A 22,125-nucleotide genomic window follows, 5' to 3' on the forward strand; every position below is an offset into this window, starting at 1 on the left:
GTATCTATTAAAATAGCAGAGTGAATCTTCATTTCAGTTTCAAACTCTGATACTCTTAAGTCAAATCTGTTGCAATATTATACAAATAAGAAACCTAAGCAGATAGAAATGTAGCAAACTGTACACAGTCCCTATATACCATCTCACACTGCTGTCAGAAAACTACATTTACATTTATGAGGAGCATATCCACGTGCATTAAAATTAGCAAGGAGGGAATTATGTCTTCATAATAGAAAGGTATCACAACTTTCCTCTGTCTAGTATTATTCCTTGCAAGCAGCACTGAAACAGTTGGAATAAGTCACTCCACGTGTGGTTTAGACACATATTGGTTTGATTTACATATGTAAATATAAATCATATTGAATATATCAGTTTATTTTATCAAGAGAACCTTAAAGACTTTGCAAATCTGCTCATACTCAGAAAGACTAGGCTATGTAAATAATGTTATTAATTACCTACTAATAACCCTTCTTGTATCACCTCTATCATGTTTGAAATTGGCTTCCTACCACAAGTCTAACTTAAAAATTTTTCTCTGTTTTCCTTCCTTAAAGAGGCAAGCACATGCACACATCTGAAATATGGATATACTTATTTTTCCCTAGGAAACAAGGACAGAAACATATCGGCACTTTCTAAGCCAAAGGAGTCATAAATGACTAATTTAGGTAGAGTTACTGAATGTTACAGCTACAGACAAAAACAAAGCTGCACATCTGGAGCACCAAACTCAATTTCTTTGTCTGGAACACTGCACAAGACAGTCAGATTGAAATATACACAGTAAACTCTTCACTGCAGTACTGCTGCTTGCAAAAGAAGACAAAGTGTAGCCACTGAGTAAGCAAAACACTGCTGAATTTAGATACTACATCCTTTTCTGAGGCTTGCTCTTACTACAGGAAAAAAAGGAATGCTTATTTTGTTACTTAGGATGTCCTCCAATCAGTCACGCAGCAGTACAGACTTGAGCAGCAGCAGTGGCTGGAAAGCTGCACATCAGAAAAGGACTGAGGTCCTTTTCTAAAATATGAGCCACCAGTGTGCCCAAGAAGACCAACATCAGCCTGGCTTGTATCAGAAACAGCATGACCAGTAGGGCAAGGAAGTGACTGTCCTCTTTTACGTAACACTGGTGAGACTGCACTTCAAGTACTGCGTTCAGTTTTTGGCCCTCACTACAAGCAGCACATCGAGGTGCTGGAACACCTTCAGAGAAGAGCAACAAAGCTGGTGGAAGGACCAGAAAGCAAAACTTACGAGGAGCAGCTGAGGAAACTGGGGTTGTTTAGTTTGGAGAAAAGGAGGCTGAGGGGAGACCACGTAACTCTCTCCAACTACTGCTAGGAGATTGCAACAAGGAGGGTGTCAGCCTCTTTTCTCAGGTGACAAGTGATAGGACACAGGGCAAGGGCCACAAGTTGTGCCAGGGAGGCTTAGGCTGAAAATCAGCAAGAACTTTTTCGTGAAAGGGTTGCTTAAGCATTGGCATGTGCTGTCCAGGGAAGTGGATACCCCAACTCCTGGAGGTATTTAAGCAGTGTGTGGCAGTGGCACTTAAAGATACGGTCAAGCGGTGGGCGGGCTAGACGGTGCAGGTTAGATGGTTAAGGCTTGATGATCTTAAGGGTCTTTCAAATCTAAATGATTTTATGATTCAAAGAGTAAGACTGCCTTACCTTATGGAGATTTTCTAAGAAAATCTGTAAAGCTTTCAGATATAAGCAGCTTGTGTAAAAGACTAGGTTTAATTTGTACAGATAAGAATGAAATTGCTCTTGCAATATGCAAAGAAAGAATTCACTTAGTCATGAATTTTAAGCTCCTCAGCAGAAATACAGACTCAGGAGATCCCTGCAATTCCTTGTATTTGTGGATTTCCAAAAAAACTCAGCTGAGCCACGTGTTCCCATCTCTCCACTGAGCACCTGTCACTGCTGCCACCCATAAGCATTTCCTTTTTCAGTCAACATCCATGAAGTTGGTTTCTCCTTGGTGATGCCCAAAGTCATCTATTTCTAAGAAACACAAAACTAGCAGCATAGCTATATGTGAGCAACATAGGGCAGTAAAGAGCTTTCACTCATCTAAGTCAGCCTTAGTATCCAGATCAGCAATGTTCCACCTGTAATGGCTACCAAATGAAAATTTATTTTGTTTTTCAGTCAAAAGCACTATATTAGAGAATGCAGAAGTCTTAGACAGCTGTGCTTAAAAGCTTGCAAGCAAATACAATAATTTTATGAATTTCAGTCAGCCCTACTGATAACTTACAACAGTTTTCCAGTACTGTGAGGCAGGGATATAAGAAAGTTTTATGTTAAAAAGAAATAAAAAGAATCACTTAGGATTTTATTTCTTCTTCAACAAAATATTAATGATACTGAAGCCTCTCTATTTTCAGTTTTGTATTCCTCAGCATGAGAAGCCAGTTGTTCTGTCATGATACTAAAGTCTTCCACCTAAATCCATAGTTAAGGGTATAAGTAAGTGCCGAGTTCTCAGGCACATTGTGTACCCAGCACACTCCTGAAGTCAGACATGCTAGTTTTATTTGAGCATCCAATATGAATTTAAAATTTGTATGCTAAATAGGGTTGGATTTTTATTTATTTTAAACTTTTGGCCATATTTACCATAAATGATAAAAAAAAAGCTACCATTAAAAGAAATCCCTTAATAATTACTGCTTTCCAACAGACCAGTCCCCATAGTTGAACTGTTACTTAATGTGCTACAGCCAGCCTCCACTATAAAGGAATGGAGACACCCCAGGCAATATTCACACAACAAGTATTGGAACCAGCTGCTGCAGAGCCACCTTAGGAAAAAAAGGTTTCTCAATTTAATTGGGAAAACAGGAGGAAGCATAAATTTTACTGCCATTAATAACTTCAAGCAATCCCGATATGACTTTACCTCACCCTGATGGTTGGACATGTGCTTTCTGTTAGGGTCTTTGCCACATCTGACCCCTATTGTTTGCTCACTTGATCAGGTAAAAAAAAAGTATGTTTCTTTATAGGATAAAGGAGGCCTATTAAAATCAGAAAAAACACTGCAGTAGCCTATAAGAAGCTCCATTTTCCAACAGATGTGTGAAGCTCCGTAATAAGTTCATTACAAAAAGGCCAAGCAAACTCATAAAGAGAACACATCTACTTTAAGCCTTCTTAAAAGAAACTTTCATAAAAGGAATAGAACATTAAAAAACCCACAGCACTCCATTAATTAGAGAGCAAACTACTTCTTGGGTTTTTAAACAGCAGTCAACATACAACACACCTTGGCTGCATACCATTATCAAGACCTGGTTGTTAAGACATCGAAAATACAACTGCTTGGCAATTCTGTGATTGCTCATTAAACCTAACTTGTAAGGAGTGGAAAAATATCAAACAAATTTCAGCAGTTTCCAGCAAGTAAAAAAAAAAGAGACAGCTATTATAACATAAAACTCAAAGATTCTGTTTGTGGATCCAATGAAGGCAGACTTTTCAGTGAAGAATAAGTCACAGACTGACAAAGTAGCTCACCATCCCTATCTCCAGCTTAAAGAAAGAGCCTGAATACAGGAAAAGTTTGACCTACTTTGTAGTTTGTAAGCTACTGCACAACTCCCAGACTTCTACCACAAATCAGGTGGCTGTTACCTCTCGGTATGCTGACAGTAAGTCTCAGAACACAAAGACATTAAGGACATAGAACAGGATGCTCACAGTAATGAAATACATGAGCTCAGTATGTACTGTGCCCAGGCAAACTATTTGCTGCTTGGGACTGTTCACATGGCAATTCGCTGTGATGTGTAACAAGCACTACTTGGCTAAATGGAAATTGAAACCCATAAAAACAATTCTTTCTGTCACAGTAACCGGTACTGAAAAAAAAAATAACCTGTGACGTCCATCATTTTTGAGGTGGAACACCCTGGCACTGCCTAACACTTCCACAGACACATCCATAACCCTTCAGCACTCCGTGTCCCATTTGGGCTGAAATTTTAACTGGCAGTATTCCGCAACTCTGCTTTTCAGCTCGCAAATCTCTGTGTTCAATGAGAGCTTCATTTTAAAAAAAAAAACAACAACAACAAAAAAAAAAAAAAAACAGCTCATAATTCTGAGCAACAATGATGAGATACTTCAGCTTGGCTTCCAAACATATTGAGTTCTTTAAACATGGCTTGCACTGGGAAGTGAAAAAAAAAAACAAATTTCAAGACAATACACATTCAATACCCCTAAGAACTGTCCAGCAGCTCCAGAGCAGAGGACAAATGCACAAATCACAAACCATTCACTCCCTGCATGCAGCCAGAGCTACTCTTTCAAGGAACAGATCTTCCCTACCCATTTACCTTTGCATAGCAATGTATTTCCCACTGTAAGAGCTCCCACACCATCCCCTAGCATTTCTATCATTTTGACAGAAATTACTAACTCATGGGAGGGCACAAACCCCAGTACTGCTTGCCACATCCTCTATTGCCAGGAGCTTTTTCTGAACGGGAGTCCACCAAGAAGAATATGCAGCCTGCCATCACACGCACAGCAGCACTCAGCTGGTTCTGCTGAGCAAGCTGCCTGCTGGTCTCAGAGAGAATGAAGAACTGTTGGTCTCACTTCACAAAGACTGAGAAACCACTCAGACACAGCACAAAAGAGCACCCTTATTGTGATGTGTAATGTGAATCACAAGCTGTGCACGTATTCAAGAACTGTACCAAATTTTGCATTTGGTTTGGCCAGTTAACTGAAAAACAAAGTGGATTTGGTCCAAACAAATAGTTATTTCACTCTTTCTTGTAGACAGTGTTTTATTTTTTCTGTCTGCTGCCAAAGCGTTTACTTCAGACACCAATCACACAGGGCAAGGACTATGAAAAAAGAAGGGTAGCATTTCCCTTTTGTCCAACAGTAGAATGCTTACAGGGATTAAGAAAACAAATTCATATCCTTCCTTTAAAGTTTAGCTCTATGTTTTAACCTTTCAATGAGAATAACTTCCACAAGCAAATTCACTAACCATCAAACTCAACTGCATTTGGAGCAAGTCCTTATTATACTCCCTTTGAATTACGTCATGCAAAGCAAAACGCGAGCAAAGCAAACTTCTACACAGTATTCTATGATGTACAACTTTGGCCTTTCATTCCAAGGTGATGATTAGAGGGCACTGAATCTGGGTTTTTCACATCTCTGGCAAGCAAATAGTTTGAACCACTCAGTGGATTCACAGATTCTCACTTGAATCCACTGAAATTGTATTTCTGGCACATAAAGCGTACACATGGAGAATGCATAAAAATATGATCGCTCCGTAAGTATAATTTCTAGGTATTTAGGCAAGGCCGTAAGTACAAAACTGTTCTCAGCAAGGCACTGGTGACTAGCAATTACAAGGTTTTATTCAAGAACTGAAGGCAACAAAATCTCTTCCCATACTTCACATAGCTTGTGCATGGAAAAACTTGAACACACCAGACTATAATCCCATAGGCCTCCACAGCTCTGCTCCAGCTCCTGATTGGTAAGTCTGAAGCCAAATTTCCCTCAACTGTACCCAGCTCTTTGAGAGTCATAGTGTAACAAAGATCAGCTGTAGCTGATTAACTTGGGCTCCTGGAGGGAACAAGAGGAGTCTTGTCACATACAATACTTGAGACTTGTGAAGAGAAGCCACGAAAACTAGCAAGTGGTGTTGACTGGCAAAGCTACACGGGGAAGCAGGCATTGGCACTATTAAAAAGAAAAGGCTAATTAAAATGAAAACCAAGACTAAGCAGAATTTCTCATGTTCTTTCTTTCAACAGCAGCCTCAGCACGCTAGAGCAAAAGACAAGAAGATGGCCTTTCTCCAATGTATCCACGTCATACTTAGTCCATTCCTTTGCTAGCTTGAAGTCATTCTGCTTCCCCTGCTTCTAACTTCAAGCTACATTAAGAGCGCTCCTGCTCCCAAGCCATCCAGAGTCCCTTGGGAAACCTGCACATCATCCAGGACTCAACGTTGTCAAAGAAAACCATCTCAGTGCTCAGTCTTAAACTGCTACCTCACAAATCCCACTCTTTCCTTTCTCACAATCTCACCTCCCCCCTTAAGCACCTACTACACTTAATTTATACTCATCTCAAACACAGCGCAAAAGACTGAAAGGCACAGCATGCACAAATGTTAAGTTTCAGTAGGCTGAGTCAACAAACCTGACCTCTTGGCATTAGGAGCTGTATGGTGACTTGTCAACAGCTGCTGAGATTTGTCAGCACTTTAAGGTGACCTGCAAATGTAAGCTGAGGGGTATTGACTTGAATAATGGGTTTAATGCCCAAGTAATCTGTATAAAAAGGGTATCTTAGCCCATAATTATTATATTATTAAGGTTGCAGGCTTCCTTAAGCTAGAATACACAAAGCAATGTCATGGAGAATGACACAAATCACTTTATCAAGGAAAGTCTTAGGAATCACATAGCTGACTTAGAAAATTTAAGCAGAAAATTATCTATTACTTTCTTTTCTAATCAGCACATCACAAAATAAGCATCAAACAATTCTACGGGAGGGAGCCAGGTTAAACAGCACGTGCTTCCAAGCATAAAAAAAGGGCTACAAGCTTCCTACACAAGGGAAAAACTGTTCAAGGAGCCAAGTGCAGACAGTGAAGCTACTGGAAGCACTAGCAGAACTTGCCATAGATTGCCTTAACAGGCACTTCAGGATCTGACTGAGATGTTAGCATCCAGTTCTTCTGAGATAATCAGCCTTTCTTACAAGTCTATATTCAAGCCCAAGGGAATGGCATTTGAAGAGAGATTCTCTTCTCCACATTAGAATCAGACTAGAAAGCAGATATCTAACTGATGAGTTTAGTCTGACTCCTATATTAAACAGGGAATTTCTGTTAGAACGGATTTCAGTGGTTTGTGTTGTGCCACTGCTTAGGGTGACTTGTACCTAGAAGCCACAGACCAAGCTGAACCTGACTACCTAGCAAGACCCCATCTTAAACAGAAGAAAATACACTTCCTGACCAGTTTCCACTTCTTGGCCTCCTTTACTGTTACAAAGCATGATCTCAAGAGGAACAGTGGGAAAAAAATGCAAAAAGATGGATTCCAAATTCCATTTTTTTTATTTCTCCTACCTCAGGCTAGAGAAGGACATTAAATGCAAACATGGCTGTGGGATGGAAAGCCTTAAAAAAACTGAGGAACTTCAGGATATGTCAGATAGCCATTGTAGTAATCACTAACGCTGCTCTCAGAGCATCAATTCTCTAAGTTTTCATGATGAGTACTAAAAAGAATAAGGCTGTGCTGAGATTTACTGCAGAACAGAGAAAACAATCCTAAACAAAGGTAGAGGAGAAAGCTCTGCATTCCAGACCATCTGTCACATCTGGATACTGCATTGAACCCAACAAATCACAGAAAACTCAATGTCTTCAGTCAGCGCTTTATGCACGTAAGGCTTCACAACAAGATCCTCAACTGCCACTCAGAAATGAACACTCAGCAATCCTTACAGCCAAACACTCTGTATGTCTACTAGAGTGGTTTCTAGATAGCATCAGCCAAATGAACACACAGGAAGTAATGAAACCTCCTTCTCGAGAGCTCCACTGTAAAATAAGAATCAAGTTAGACAATCCCCTGCTTTTCCCAGACTCCTCATAGCCTCCATAGCTTTCCTCTATAGCGAAAGTGGGAAAACTTTTTTGTTGTCAAGTTCTCACACAATCTTAACACATTACAGACTGTTGAGCACAAAGTCTAAGAACAAAAAGTCAGCGCTGTCCACAGCTGAGGCTGAGAAAGCTGTGAATTTTTTGGTCTCCACACAGACCACTATGGTAACATGAGGCAGCACATACAGCTAGCTTCATAAAAAAGATAACAGGTATCTTGAGCAAGTAAGCTCACTGAAATTGCAGGCTATTTTTCCTGTTATACTCCTATTTTTCCTCCCCTAAGATTACAAGCATTGCCCATGAGTCAGCACAAACGATTTTCACTTAGATAGCAGAGTTATTTTTAAAGACTCATTCAACAGCGTAAGAGAACTCAACAATAAAACTACTAGGAACTGCATCATTTTAGACTTTCATTTAAACCTGCATCTCAAAAAGATTATCTAAATGATAGAAGTTGGGAGTGGTGAAGAAGTTCCTTGGCAAAGAGAAAATGAATCCAGCAACTTCTTGCCATGATATATCACAATGCAAGATAGCTTTGCTGCCACCTGCTGAAGTGTCCACCTTGGAACAAAACATACCTAGGAGTGCAGTGAGCTTGGGAAGCAGACCAACTTGCACCATTTTATTTCTCAGGCTTGTGTCAAAGGAGAGATTCAGTAAGAGTCGGAGGGTGATGTTCAGTAGGTCTTCATGTTCACAAGGTACCATTTTCACAAGCTTTTCAACAATATCCATTTCTACCTGTATATAAAAAAAAAGAGAAATCCATAACCCATCCTAACACAACTTTATCTCCAATGTAAAAGCCCTCTGAAAGTGCTGTACATTCACATGCAGCCATGCAACACGTGCAGTGGAATTTCTGCACTTAACAGTAACTATCAATGCTTTTTCATCTGAAGCAAGTTCTCTTATGTCTTCGTGGTTAAAGCCTTCTGGATTGGTTTATTTCATCCAGTCGATTTAAAACAAGTTGAAACAGTCCAGACATCTTAGAAACACCTCACAAATGGAATACTGTAGGAATACAATCTAGAGGCATCACTTGCAAGGTGAAATTAGGAAAGGAGGACGGTTAACCATTTAAATGGGAACAATCCTACAGCAACTGATATTGAAGGGAGATGCCCAACCAAGAAAGATAGAATCTGCATCCAAAAAGAATCTGAGATCTTTAATTATGAATCTAACACAAACCCCTGGACAGAACTTTCACATTCTCTCACATGTAATACTTTCAAACTAAGAAGTGGAATCCAGGAACTGAGAAGTGTTATCCATTCCTGAGATCCACTACACCAGTCAGAAAAGACATCTGAGCACTGAATGGCAAGGCTCCAGAAAGCTTTTATTGTTTTTAAACATCATTTATCTGCTTTTATTTGACATAATCTTTTGACAGCATTCATTCTCTCCTGGAACCTTCCTTGGCCAGAAGGAGGAACATAAAAATAAGCTTTTGCAGGGACATAATTAGCACTCCACTTATAAATACACAGAGGATTAGTTCTAAGAAAAGAAACTACAGCTCTCTTCACATGGCACAGTGCAATAAGCAAACAACTGGATCCTGATCAGAAACCATCAGATACCAAGAACTCCTACTTCGCTGCTTTGAATTTAATACTGCATTTGAATACCAAATGAAAGAACGTGCAATAAATAAGTGGATTATTTATCTTTACTTAGAAGCAGACACTGCACCATTGCCTCAGCTTATTTCGCCTTCAATATTTGTGTATTACAGCCTAATAAAAATATGGGAGCACCTCCTTCATAGGTACCCTTCCTTCATAATACTCAGGGAAAAAAAAGCACATCTTTTTACCAGAAAGATACTCATACAGATGACTTGTTTTGAAAAAATTTTAAAAGATTTGCATGCAACATTTCAAACACTCTGCAATAAAATAAATCCAACAATTTTGTTCCATTCGTCTTCCTGTTGAATGAAACGGAATGTTCAAAGCACACCAGCAATAAGCAGGGCTGTAATCCTTATTTTCCTAATAAAGTCCCTCAGGGCACCAGACAGCTATAAAATACATAAAAGATTGATCACCTAATAAATAGTCTACATGATCTTAATATTCGTTAAGAAATAGGATAGTTGTATATAAATACGGGAGATGCACGCTGTCGACAGCATTCAGTGCTTAGGCAAGAGTATAATAGACTTCCAGTAACAAAGATGCAATTAATTTTCTATTACACAGATCTTTTCATCTCTCATGCCTGACATTAATCTCAGATTACCTCTTGGATAAGGAAAATTTATCATTTTTATTTCAACAACTGTATAAAAGCACAGAAACAAAGGCGGGCATCTACTAAAATCCGCTGGGAATTGAGTAAACCAGATACTTGCCCAGAGCATAAGGAAGCTTTCTTCAGGAGGAAAAAAAACCCTACAATTTCAGAAGTTTCAGATTACAAAAGTTTAAGAAAAACATCACTGCTTCAAATTCCTGTGAGCTACTGGCAGCATAAAGGAACAGTTCCAAGGTGCCCTCGAAAGCCAAAGTAGTCTAGCAGACTGTAAAAAGATAACTCTCTTCTCAAGACAATCCTTGGGAGAGTCAATATCTGACCATGCAAGTCGAATTCAGGGGCAGGATCATGGACACCTCCAGAAGCACAGGTATGACAAACTCTGGAATGGTAACTTAAATTTGGAATTCCATGTATTTAGTTTCACTGTTTGGAATTACAGGACTTTTTTGTAGCACGTTGCAGCTTAATGTTTTATTTCCTTCCTTTTACTCATAATGAAACAGGATAATCAGGGCCAGCTGGGGTGACAACAGAGATATCTCTTCCTTTCAGCCATACAAAGTTTCCAGACACTGCGTAATTTTCTGACATTGCAGTGGAGTGCTGTGGGCCTTACCATATCGTTTTTGTTCTCCATGAAAATGCTGAGTTTCTTCAAGAAAGATACAACCAGGATAAGCAGCTCAAAATTATCACGGTCCAGGGCTTTCACTAACATATGGACAATGTTCTTGTTTCTCATCTTCAGCTCGGTGCGAGTGTCCTCAGCAAGATTCAGGAGCAGGTAAAGAGCAACTAATAAATTCAATACGAATCATACCAACAGGTCAAAGACAGTGGAATTACCTGAGTCTCTCCACACACATTAAGTACTTAAGACAAGACCTTCAGAAGCATTCCACTGCCTTTCTAACGCATTTTCAACAAAACTAACCATAAATGCTTTTTATTCCTATTTAGAAAACAAAACTATGATTTTTAACAGTAATTCTATAAAAATTAAAATCATGAGGTTTATGATCACTAGAAGCATTTTTTTTTCTTTTTAATTAAAATGGAAGTCACTAACAAGCCTTTCCAGGATAGCCTTGCTACTCAAGCCCATCTCAGTCTGACATTAAAGTATATTTGAATACGGAAATCAAGACAGGGTGAGAGTTACTCAACATTATTCAGACACAGGCCAACTTAGAAAGAAACAGACAAATAAATCTATTAAAATGTAAAAAAAGAAACTACCACCATTAAAAGAAACAAAAAAGTTGAACGCTTTGTTTTCTTCCAAGACTGACAGATCACTTTAAGAAATTGTTAACATGCTGTCAGCCATTCTGATTATTTGTCTTCTCTCTGTTCTTTTGTCAAGCTCTTCCACATTCATCCACATTCAGTATGTTTAAGCTGTCATGCTTATAACCAGCATTCAAGAAAACTCTCTACCCACGTTAAGCAATAATTTGATTTCTATACCTCTGAGTAGCTGCTCCTGCTTGACAACCAGCCCTTGATATTTCTTGTAGGTTTTCTCATAGTCCTTCTTCAAGGTTTGATTTTCAGGATCTTCATCAAGTAAATTGCAGAAGTTAAGGAGTTCAGACAGAAGTGGAACAGTCTGGATGACTGGTGTCCTTAGTGGAAAGACATTATCACCCCAACAACTCACTGTCACTTCCAGTACTTTTTCCCCCCCTATTCCTGGATATATTCTATACTCAGTACTCAGCAGAAATGCTCCCAGGACACACTGCTCATACAATAATACACTTGTGTTGTTTAATAGCTTTAGAATGATCTCTTCAATAGCTCAAACTTCTCACAATCCTTTTCATATCTACAATTATATTTTGCACTTCTAATTTCTTTTTTTACTGCTTTGACAGTAACTGCTGTATGCCAATCACACGTAACTCAACAACAGCTACCAATACAAGGCAAGAACCATCAAGCTGCCCCAGCCCATCAAAAGGATATCAGCTTTCTTCTTTTTAGCAAGTTCTTCCTGCCAGAGCTCATGTCTCTTCAGCTCATGGTCTATGATGTTCATACACAGAGCTCCAATTTTGTAGTGTGTGATTATGCCATGAAATTGAGAAAAACTACATTGAAGAAGGAAAGAAGAAAATGCAAACAAGCTGAAAACTGCTCTGACATCTAAGATAGCAAGGTTCCAATACAACACCACCTGACTATTATTTTAAAAAATAGCTACTTTCTGCAATATTACAGAGTGTTTCTTTCTGGAAAATTACTCCAAAACAATGATCTAAAACATGAATACTCTTTTCAAGTTTTCAAAAGCACAAGAAAACATCTTGCACAGTCAAGATGACACAGCAAAACAGTTAAGAGGAAAAAGTTACTACAGTAGTTAAGTACTTCAAGGCATGAACTTAAAATACAAAATAGAAATACAGGTCTTGTATTTTTGATCTGAAATTATGGTCCCAAAGAGAAATTCCTGCTTCATAATGGATGAAACACAGACATCTCCATGTGATGTTCCAAGTCAGAATAACAATGCATTCTAATTTTCATGCATACAGGAAAATGGTTTCCAGTTAACCTCACTTCTCATGCTGTAAGAGCTACAGAGAATCTTCTACTCACATGAACTACAACAGAGACCCAAAATCAAGTTGCAATGCAAACCATATGCAGGGTATGCTGGAATGCTGGCATATCCAATAAGAGCAAGCACTCACCTCAGTTTTGAATACCCTTTTTTCCCTGTGAGACATGCTGAAGGAAATAGAAGATAGTAGCACAGCATCTTACCTACACATCAAAAGCCTTATTAGCTTCTTCCCAGCTCAACTACAAAGCACCTCACCAAGAGGATTCTTTCTACGCCTCAATTTTGCCATTTAACAGGTATTACTAAATCAGGAATATTTTGCCCCTGTGTCAGCAAGGTTTTGTAGTGCAGTGCAAAGAAATGAAAAGTAACTAAGCAGAGAAAAAAATGTTCCTTATCTTCCTATACACAGAGACTCTGAACTTACCTTGAGAAGCAGAAGAAAATATATATTATATTAGTAGCAAGTTCCACACTTTGTTTCCAGTCTTCTCGCAGCACTCTAGCCAATGCACCCAGGGCAGTTTCTAAAGGAAAACAAGAGTTAGATGAGCACCAGCATTTCATATCCCTCCTTTTCTCTTGAAAGACAAAGTCTGAATGCACTTTATTCTGCACGTCTTGTTGTTTGATTGTTTAAAGAGAAGCTTTTCAGAGTTATCTCACTTTGACAGTTAACACTGCTCAAAAAGTTCTGCTTGCAGATGGTACAGAGCACCCTGACTGGCCACCCACAAGCATCAACAAGAGGCAATAAGAAAGGACAGTGAAACCAAGCATTAACACAATCTTAAGCCTACTATTGACTTTGAAACATTGTGACCTCTATCACCTGTGCACTCCATACTACACTTTGGCTCCTCGTGACAAAAATCAACACATCACTTTCAAATTCTATTTCAGTTCTGCCTTAACAACTGTCGCTTTTTCCATTCACTACTTTCTATTTCTTTACACCCACCCCAATTCTTGCAATAATCTTATTTATGGACCTTGTAGGATGGACATAGCACATTCATTGCTGTAATGCTATAACATGATGGAAAATACAGCAGTAGTAACAGGGTGGCACAATCCTAGGCTGCAGCAAATGAGAACAAGCCCAAATACAGCAGCTGTGGACATAGAAACAAAGGAAGAAAAGCTGCTTACCTTTGGAAGGCCTCAGGTAGGCAGGGACCTCCAGCAAGACACCCTCACCTCCACTGCCAACCCTTAAATGAGGTCTGGGAAGGGGGGGGATCCTGGCTCTATCCCTTCCATCACTCAGGTGTACTATGGTACACACTTGAGCTCCCCTGGGTTGGCCCTGCCTTCCTACCAGGTGCTCAATCACTGCTTCAAGCCATGACTTAGCATTTCCACTACAATCACTTAAAGAATGTCAGGAGAGAAGAATCAATAAAATACACATGGGAGACAAGGAAGGAGAGAACTAAATTAACAAGACATGAGCCTATCGTCTGTTTCAAAGCCTGGTTTGGACTGAGTGCATCTTCTGTTTGTCAGACTCACCTTGACACAATACATGGCAGCACACATACATTCACAGACAGTTACAACAGCGTGAATGTCACAGAGAGAATTCTAGTTTTAAAATGGATCCTTAAACCAAAGAAGCATGCTACACTAGTGAAATAGTTGGATGACGTATCCACAGTCAATTTATTCTCTTGGAAACCTAACATCTATAATTATGTGAGACTGCAAATCCTGTTTTCAAACCATCTATGGTCTTGATCTTCAGAATGCAACTCTTTTTTTTGTCTCCAGTACCAATGCCAACTTAATAAGATGAGAAAAAAACAGCTGAAGTTGAACCTGGATGATGTCTGATCCACCTACGGACAGCCTAAGTTGTGTCCATTTGTGGTGAGATCTAACTGGAGTTTGACAGCCAGTTCATTATGAACTGAGAAGCACAGCCTAGCATGTTATTGAGAGCAAGCATAACATTTAGCTATAGCATAACGCTACAGAAAATCTCAAATGAAAGACAAACTGCTTTTTCATCAAGAAAGCACCACAAAAGCAACATAACATTAAGAGAAGTTCCAAACCCTTGTTACCATTAATAAGCAGTTCTTCCAGGTTGTCAGGATTCCGAGCCAGCTGCAAGATGAGGGCAGAGCCACGCACCTTGTCAGGAATGTCCTCATACAATAATTCAATGTACTCATCCACATCATTGATATTGGCAACCTCATCAATCTGAAAGCAGTCATAAGCAACGGTTTTACAGATAAAGAGATGTCAGTTTAATACGACTGATCACAGTGTTTCTCAATCACAAGATGAAAGAAAGCAGAGCTTTGAGTTATGATATTCGGAAAGGATAAAACACTCAAAAAAAAAAAAAAAATCAACACGCAGAATCACAGCCAACAAGCACCAGGAAATCTGAGAAGATTTCATTACAAAAAACAAAAGGATGCTCAGACATGACTCCCTGCATCCTGTCCTATGTTCCAGACCTCTGCTGCCGTCCTGCTGTGTGCTACAGATGAGGAGGAAGTATGAAAGTCACATATTTTACCCTTTATGGAGATGATTTTTTTCCACTGTGCAATATATCTAAACCAAGTTCATTGTTTAAAAAGAAACACACAAACACAAAAAAGGAAAAAACAACTCACCATTACACAGAATTAAGCATTTCCCCTCCCCATTTATATAACCACTTTTTAGTAGTGTTTTTTTTCGTTTGTTTGTTTGTTTGTTTTGCTTTGCTTTGCTAATCTAACACCAATATTTACCTCCATGCCTTCAAATGGTGGTGGATCTTTTGGCTTACTGGATTTCTCTTTCTTTTCTATAATGAAAAAACATAATTGCAGTTAACTTACACATATTTGTACACAAAAACACATTTTTTCCAAGAGTACACATTCTGGTACAATGAAGCTCAAAGTCGTCTTGCGTCCAGCAAGGAAAAAACCCTCCTTTCCACAGTAAGACACCTCAATAGCTTTGAATCTGCTTGCACAATGTAGCAAGGCTGCCCTGCGACAGGCCACAACACATATTTTGATAATTAAAATGACAATTCTAGCTTCCACCTGCCCCACCCCTCTCCAGGCATCACTTTATGATTGTCTTTTTTTTTTTTTTTTCCCTCAAGTGTGGTTTAATTACACATCTTTCCCATTTTCAACGTGGGAGCTTGTACACCAAGCAAGTTAGGACCTCAGCTAAAGAAAACCTTGCACAGCAGTTTTTCTAACACTGAAGGACCTCAGCCTCAAGCTACCTTGTTCTTGTACTATTTACCTTTTCCTGCTGACGCATCTCTGCGATTCTGTAGATAGTACAACAGCTGCTCTACTTCTGCAAGTTTGGAGGGGTGAATGAGCTTGCATTCTTCAACCACCTTTCGAGCCAGGGAAGCAATGTCTGTATTCGCATTGAGACTCTTTAGCCGAATGCTGCAAAAGAGTTAGAAAGGTCTCATATTTTAACATCCTTGCATCTTGAGTCCTTTGACTTTACACACATCTAAGAGCTACAGAAGGAAGTTACTTTCACAGTGCCTGCAAATGCAACATCAGGTGTATCTCACAGTTCTGACAGACCTACAGTAAAACTCCCACAAGCAATGATCAGTAAGAAATCTCTGTGGGTACTAACAAAAGGATGAAGCAAAAATGAATTCCAGCAAATTGCAAATGTGAGTTATGCTGATTCACCTGAAACAGATGAACACGTCTGGTACCCTCAAAAACAGTCTCAGGATTCTTTCCCTCTATTACTTTTCTTACACAGACTCACACAGGCAGTCACGTCAGCTCAAATTTTCAAAAATAATTTGTGACAGAGATAAAACAAACCTAGAACTTACGACCTTACATTTTCTGACACTCTTTGCGCTCCCCCAGCATAGGGTCTCCTGTCTCCCCCAGAATTGTTGCTTCCACTTCATAGTGAACAATGAGGGCTTTCTCCGATGGATGCACATCTATGTTGCCTCCTTTTACCTTCCTGCAGAGAAAAACCAAGTTACTGATTAATTGAAAGGCTCAAAAATCATGCTAGAACATAGATCATTAACAACAACCAGTCTCCAGCTCTATATCCTCACCCCAAGCATTGTCCTCCTTCCACAACACATTTCTTCATTTCAGACAGCTGTACCAACACTTATTCTTAAGTACTGCCTCTTGTGTGTACAGAAACACCCAAGTCATCGGCCATTCTTGGTTGAAAGAAGCTTAATCTTCACAAAGATTAACAACAACAAAGATGCACTTCATAAAGGTGAATTTCCCAGATCCCTTAATCTGCACAGCAGACTCTTCTGCTAATTGATCTAGTGGTACAAGTACTGCCACTTACAAGTGAGAATTTTTGCTCTAAGACTAACTTAGCAGGCTTATCTAAACCTTGACAGTCCAAATTATTTGTAATTCACTCATGGTAAAATTTTAGTCCCAAATTCTCTATTCTCTACTGAAACATAAACCCATTCACTACTGTTACTTGCCTTATGGTGTTTGTTGCCAGGCTTAGGGGAATACCAGACCAACAGCTGCCATCCACAAGTGTGTAAGTCAAGCATGTCTACCTGCTTTATTACAGCTACTCATATTTGGGAAAAACATTCTCCAAGAAAGCACTGACAGAAGTGTCTGACTTGCTTACTTAATTAGGCCAGAAACACCACGGTCATGCTGAACTATGAGAGCCGTGTTCTTAAGTGACAGCAAAACCACATCCACAGAATACATTTACACATCTGTCTTTAGTGGTAAAGCTGACACTTATCTTTTCTTCTTTAGTACTGCCAACAGACTGTGTACAGCTATGTTATTAACCCAGCTGCCAAAACACTGCAGGTGAAAAAAAACCACTTGTAATGTGGGTTAGTTTTTTATTTTGATTGGTTGTAGTGTTTTTGGTTTTTGTTGTTATGTTTTTAATGCAGCTTCTGTTTTATGAGATGTACAGGTGACTTTGCAAGCACTGTAAGTCAGGTGGCAGCTAGTGGTGGCACAGGGTCAATTAGACCAAGGAAGATTTGTTATGCCTCACAGAGCTAAAAATGTTAGTGAACCTGGATGTAGCCTTCAGTGTAACCACTCAACAGAAAAATTTTGGAAGTCATGCCTTCTTTCATTCAGCAGTTTCCTTCTGCAGAGATGCAACTGCAAAAAGCACCTGGTTCTTGAGATATTCACAGCCACCCAAATAACCCTGTAAAGGATACTGTGGGAAGGAAAGCAGAGTTCAACCACAAGCTTTACAAAGACATAAAACTACAGGGCAAACAAATACAGCTCACTGCTGAAAAACAACACCCTCCTTGAGGAGACTGGAGCAAGACTCCATAGACTCCATTTATCACTTAACGTTTTGGAAGAGATTTGTGTTTTCATTTAACGGTACTTCGGAGCAGATGCTCCATGTCAGGCTGTTCTCATATAGAAGCCTCATGAGGTTCAGTCTTCTGAAGCAGAAAGCTTGTGGGAATCTATTTCAAAAGAAATCAACATCCTCTCTTTACTCCTGGATGTATTTCCCCCATATTTACACATACCAGAGGATCCTAACCACAAATGCTCCTCCTGACAGACAAACCCCTATTAAGTGATGGCTAGGTCATTTACACAGATATAAAGAAAAGGTTGGGTGGTGAACAAACAGGCCTGAAGGAGCAGTGTATACAAGAACTAATCTGAACTAGCAACTTATCACTGTAGAAAGAATTTGATCTTCCCATGGTTTCCCTGCTCCCAGCAGTCATTTTAGTTCAACACAAGCAAACCCCTTCACAGCCTCTTCCAGCAAGTTAAAAGAGAACTCGTCATGTTCTGGGCAGCAGAAGATTTTCCATGTGTTACTCAATTAAAGTGCTATGTACAAAGGGAATAACAATTTCTAGCTACGAGCAGGGATAAAAATGAAGGCAGGAGATCTCCTTTTGGCAGCAGTAAGCCACTGATGAGCTTAGTTACCAGCAGAATCTCAGCCTAAGACTGCTTAGTTTTAACATTCCCTGTTTGTTTGTTTGTTTGTTTTTTCCCTTCCTTAAGAGGGACAGATGGGTAAGCTAAAGAACATACAGCTGCAGAGATTTTGTCCTCTCATCCTGATAACCGCCCTCACTGAGCTACTTCCTGGCTGTATGATTCACAAATCAATTCACATTCAATCTCTTCCTCTGAAATGCTTAAAAACCTACACTGAAATGCATCACACATCAGACACTAAAACTGCATACTGTTTGGAGACCACTGTATTCAGAATGCCAGCACCACAGAAAGTATATTTATTTAAAGACCCCCCTCTTCCACTCCTAACGAACAAACATCTGCTTTATTGATTTTTCTATCCATCTTGAGTTTGCAAGCACCTAATAACTTCATAAACCAAGTGAGCATACAGATGTTCTGCTAGAAGCAGCAATGCACAGGGGGGTGTCTGCACACAGCGGCTTGTCCTCCCCTTCACTGCCTACTCTGTCAACCAGAATCCTACTCTATCCAAGTTTTGAAAGGAGGAAGGCCTTTTCTACAAAGGCAGTGCCAGCTGGGCTCACATACCAAAGCTGGTGCATGAATGCCCTTTATGGACTGATTCCTTCGGGGGGGGGGGAAGCAAAATCAAACTATCCTAATTAAAAGTGGCACAAACTACACACGTGGATAAAGCTGAAAATCCAGTAACAAATCCTTGCATGTCTGACATGGTGGGAGGGGGACTAAGCAAGGAGGATGACAAAGGGAAACAGAGATCAGAGAAACACTGGACTTGTACACAAGCCTTGTCACGTTAAAGAGCACAGCAGCTGTTTTTTGGTTCGTGTTCCCTAAAACAATAAAATGATGCTTATTACAGTGATAACTACATAAGAAGATTCCTGCAAGGTCACATAAGGTGGCACAAACAGAGCATGCAAAGCTAGAAACGAGCACTGCTATGAAATCACAGCTGTTTCCTCACAGGCAGCCCTTTAATTTGTAGCTGCTTTCACATTTACATGACAGCATTAATGAGTGTCAAAGATTATTGAGAGGTTTTTTTCTCCCCACCATTTCCAATTAATATTGGAGTCTTAATATGTGACATATCAGGGAAAAAAGCAAAACCCAGACAGCCCATCAGCAAGATCTGCAAATGCTGCTGAATACCACAGAAAAGAAAGGAAAAGAAGGACAACAAACTCCATCAAATTCAAGATGAGATAGATAACATCACTCATACAGCAGCAGAAAGCAACACTGTTCACAAACCAAGCCTAAAGGAGGCCTTGGAGTCGTGATATCTGTGGGACTGCCAGCCAGTGCTTCTGCTCTGCAACAACACTGATGCTATAGTTCCCTAACCAGACCCTGTGTGGTAGTCTGACTGGCCTCACTGCCACACAAGATAAAAGAGCCATTAATCCCTTAGGATCACTCATCCACCTGCTACCTTTTTCAGCCATTCTATCCACACCCAGCTCCCCTTCACCTCTCACCAGCCTCTACCTCGGCACCCCAGACACACACAGATGCCACCAGTCACCCCAGACCGTGGCACCCGTCTAAAACCTCCCTGCCACCAATTACCACCAGCTTACCACCCACCTCATTCATTCCCCAGCAAACCCCGGCACCCCGCGGCGCCTCAGCAGCACCGCCACCTCCACCACAGCCTCAATCCCCCAGCACCCCCCCCGCCCCCCCCCCCCCCCGCCACCACAGCCTGCCGCCCCTACAGCCGATCGCCGTCCCCGCCAGCCCCCCGAGCGCTCCAGCCGCTTCTCCCGCTTACCTCTTGAGGTATCGGGCGTCCTCGCCCTGCATGGCGGCTGGGACGGCTCGGGCAGGGCGCGGCCCCGCAGCGGTGCTGTTACCAGGGTGAACGCCAGCCCCGCCCCGCGGCCCCTCAGTGCGCAGGCGCCGCCGCCGCCACTGCCCAGGGAGGGCGGGTGAGAGCGCATGCGCAGTACAGTAGGCCGGCTGCCGCTAGCGCAGCAGCCCCTGAGGCGTGAGGCCGCCCGTTCCAACCTTGTTTGCTTTTTAAAGGTAGGAACGCGTTCTCGAGTCGCTGAGAACACTCACCTTTACTCAAAAAGCGTAAATCAGATTATTTTTTTCCCTCAAAACGTGGCGAGGTGCCCTTAACCAGTGCCAGCCACTCTTTGGGAACAGCATCCACCATGTGCCACAGTAACTTTGTTTTATTTCTTCCTTTTTGTTCTCTCAGTTTAAGCCAAGCGATTACAATAGTAATCCAGGCTGATGCTCAGCCTAATTCTGAAGCTGATTCCACGGTCTGTGATGAGCTCTGTGCAGCCTTTGGCATATAACAGACGTAAGTGCCTTGGGGTTGCTCGAAAATTTCATTGAATCCCAGCATCACCGTGGAAAAAAAAAAAGTAACTAAAGTAACAACATTGCTTTCCCATAGGAAGTTTATTAGAATCAGTTAGTTTCTCCCTTCAGAAATCGAGAAACCCACCCTAAGGTTTGTAACCTCTCCTTGAAAGACTACATCTGCCTCTTAAATAGAAGAATGTGTGGATTTCAAGGGAAAAACTGTGAATTTGGGGACATCTTACACCCCTTAAAAATGAACTATGTGTAAACTCCATAACATCCTTTATTAGCTGAATTATAAAAATCTGAAAGGATGACTTTCAGAGTAAATATTTTAGGTGATTATGCTGTACCACCCAGGGGGACAGAGATGATGTTGGTCTGACGTGCTACCCCATGGGCAGTGGTTGAGGCACAGAGGTGATAAACATTGGGCCCTAAGTTTACATTGGAAGTGGGATGAGGAAAAGTAAAATCTGCATTGCAATGGGAATACCTGGTGCAGCTCTTCTCAGTGAAATGAATTTTGGGACAAAGGTCAAAATGATTCTGGAATGCCTCTTTGATCAGCAGTGACAAGGCTGTCTACACAAGCAAAGGACATTGCCAATAAAACACATGAAATACTGAGTACTCTTCGTATCCTTGAAAGAGAGGCTTGACAGAGAGCTTGATTTATTTTTTACACTATCTAATATCAATGCTGACTTCAGTAAATGCATCAATTTGCAGCTCATTTAAACCAGTGGGGAGAATTAGCTGTAGGTTTGGGACATTAAAGAAATGCTTAAATATGTGAAAAGAAGCAGGCCTCTTCATAGACATGCAGTTTTCTTTTAATTAGGTACTACTGAGCAAAGTTCTCTCTTGGTTTATTCATATCAGATTGCTCAATCCCATGAAAGCAACTTGATTTGACAGCCTTGTACTCTTGCTCACTGGTCTGAGTAATTACACTGAGTTGGTGGTAAAGTGACCTCTACCACCTTGTGCCCCAGTGCTCCTCAGCAGCAGGAGTGTCACAGACTCTGTGGTTGCACCCCTGCGCAAGCCTGCAAAGCAGGAATACAATCCCTACGTTCAGCCAGAGTTGGTGACATGGAAAGCAATCCTCAGACTTTCATTGCCTGATGTAAGATCTTAAGGTTGCTACTTCTAAAAACATACCACTTAACTCATGTCCTAAGGCTGATCAAAATGTGTTGGAATTTATAAGATTTACCACAATGGTGCTAATTACCTTCTTTTTTCCCCCCTAAAAGGTCAACA

At 40.6% G+C, this 22,125-nt stretch overlaps 1 protein-coding gene across 1 annotated transcript in view; it reads right to left on the reverse strand.

The window, feature by feature from the left end:
- KIFAP3 (kinesin associated protein 3) overlaps window positions 1–20,387 on the reverse strand; it is a 64,225-nt gene extending 43,838 nt beyond the window's left edge. The window contains exons 1-10 of the mRNA XM_042819574.1: window positions 20,309–20,387; window positions 16,403–16,534; window positions 15,827–15,981; window positions 15,313–15,368; window positions 14,626–14,767; window positions 12,984–13,083; window positions 11,953–12,077; window positions 11,452–11,550; window positions 10,598–10,776; window positions 8,286–8,448 (exon numbers count right to left, since the gene is read on the reverse strand). Coding sequence (XP_042675508.1) covers window positions 8,286–8,448; window positions 10,598–10,776; window positions 11,452–11,550; window positions 11,953–12,077; window positions 12,984–13,083; window positions 14,626–14,767; window positions 15,313–15,368; window positions 15,827–15,981; window positions 16,403–16,534; window positions 20,309–20,340 — 1,183 coding nt within the window. The 5' untranslated portion in view covers window positions 20,341–20,387. The remainder of the gene's footprint in view (window positions 1–8,285; window positions 8,449–10,597; window positions 10,777–11,451; window positions 11,551–11,952; window positions 12,078–12,983; window positions 13,084–14,625; window positions 14,768–15,312; window positions 15,369–15,826; window positions 15,982–16,402; window positions 16,535–20,308) is intronic.
- Between the last annotated feature and the right edge of the window lie 1,738 nt (window positions 20,388–22,125).

This window comes from Centrocercus urophasianus, unplaced genomic scaffold (assembly GCF_019232065.1).
Source record: "Centrocercus urophasianus isolate 14NV4802_14NV808 unplaced genomic scaffold, USGS_Curo_1.0 seq_18, whole genome shotgun sequence".
Classification (NCBI taxonomy): domain Eukaryota; kingdom Metazoa; phylum Chordata; class Aves; order Galliformes; family Phasianidae; genus Centrocercus; species Centrocercus urophasianus.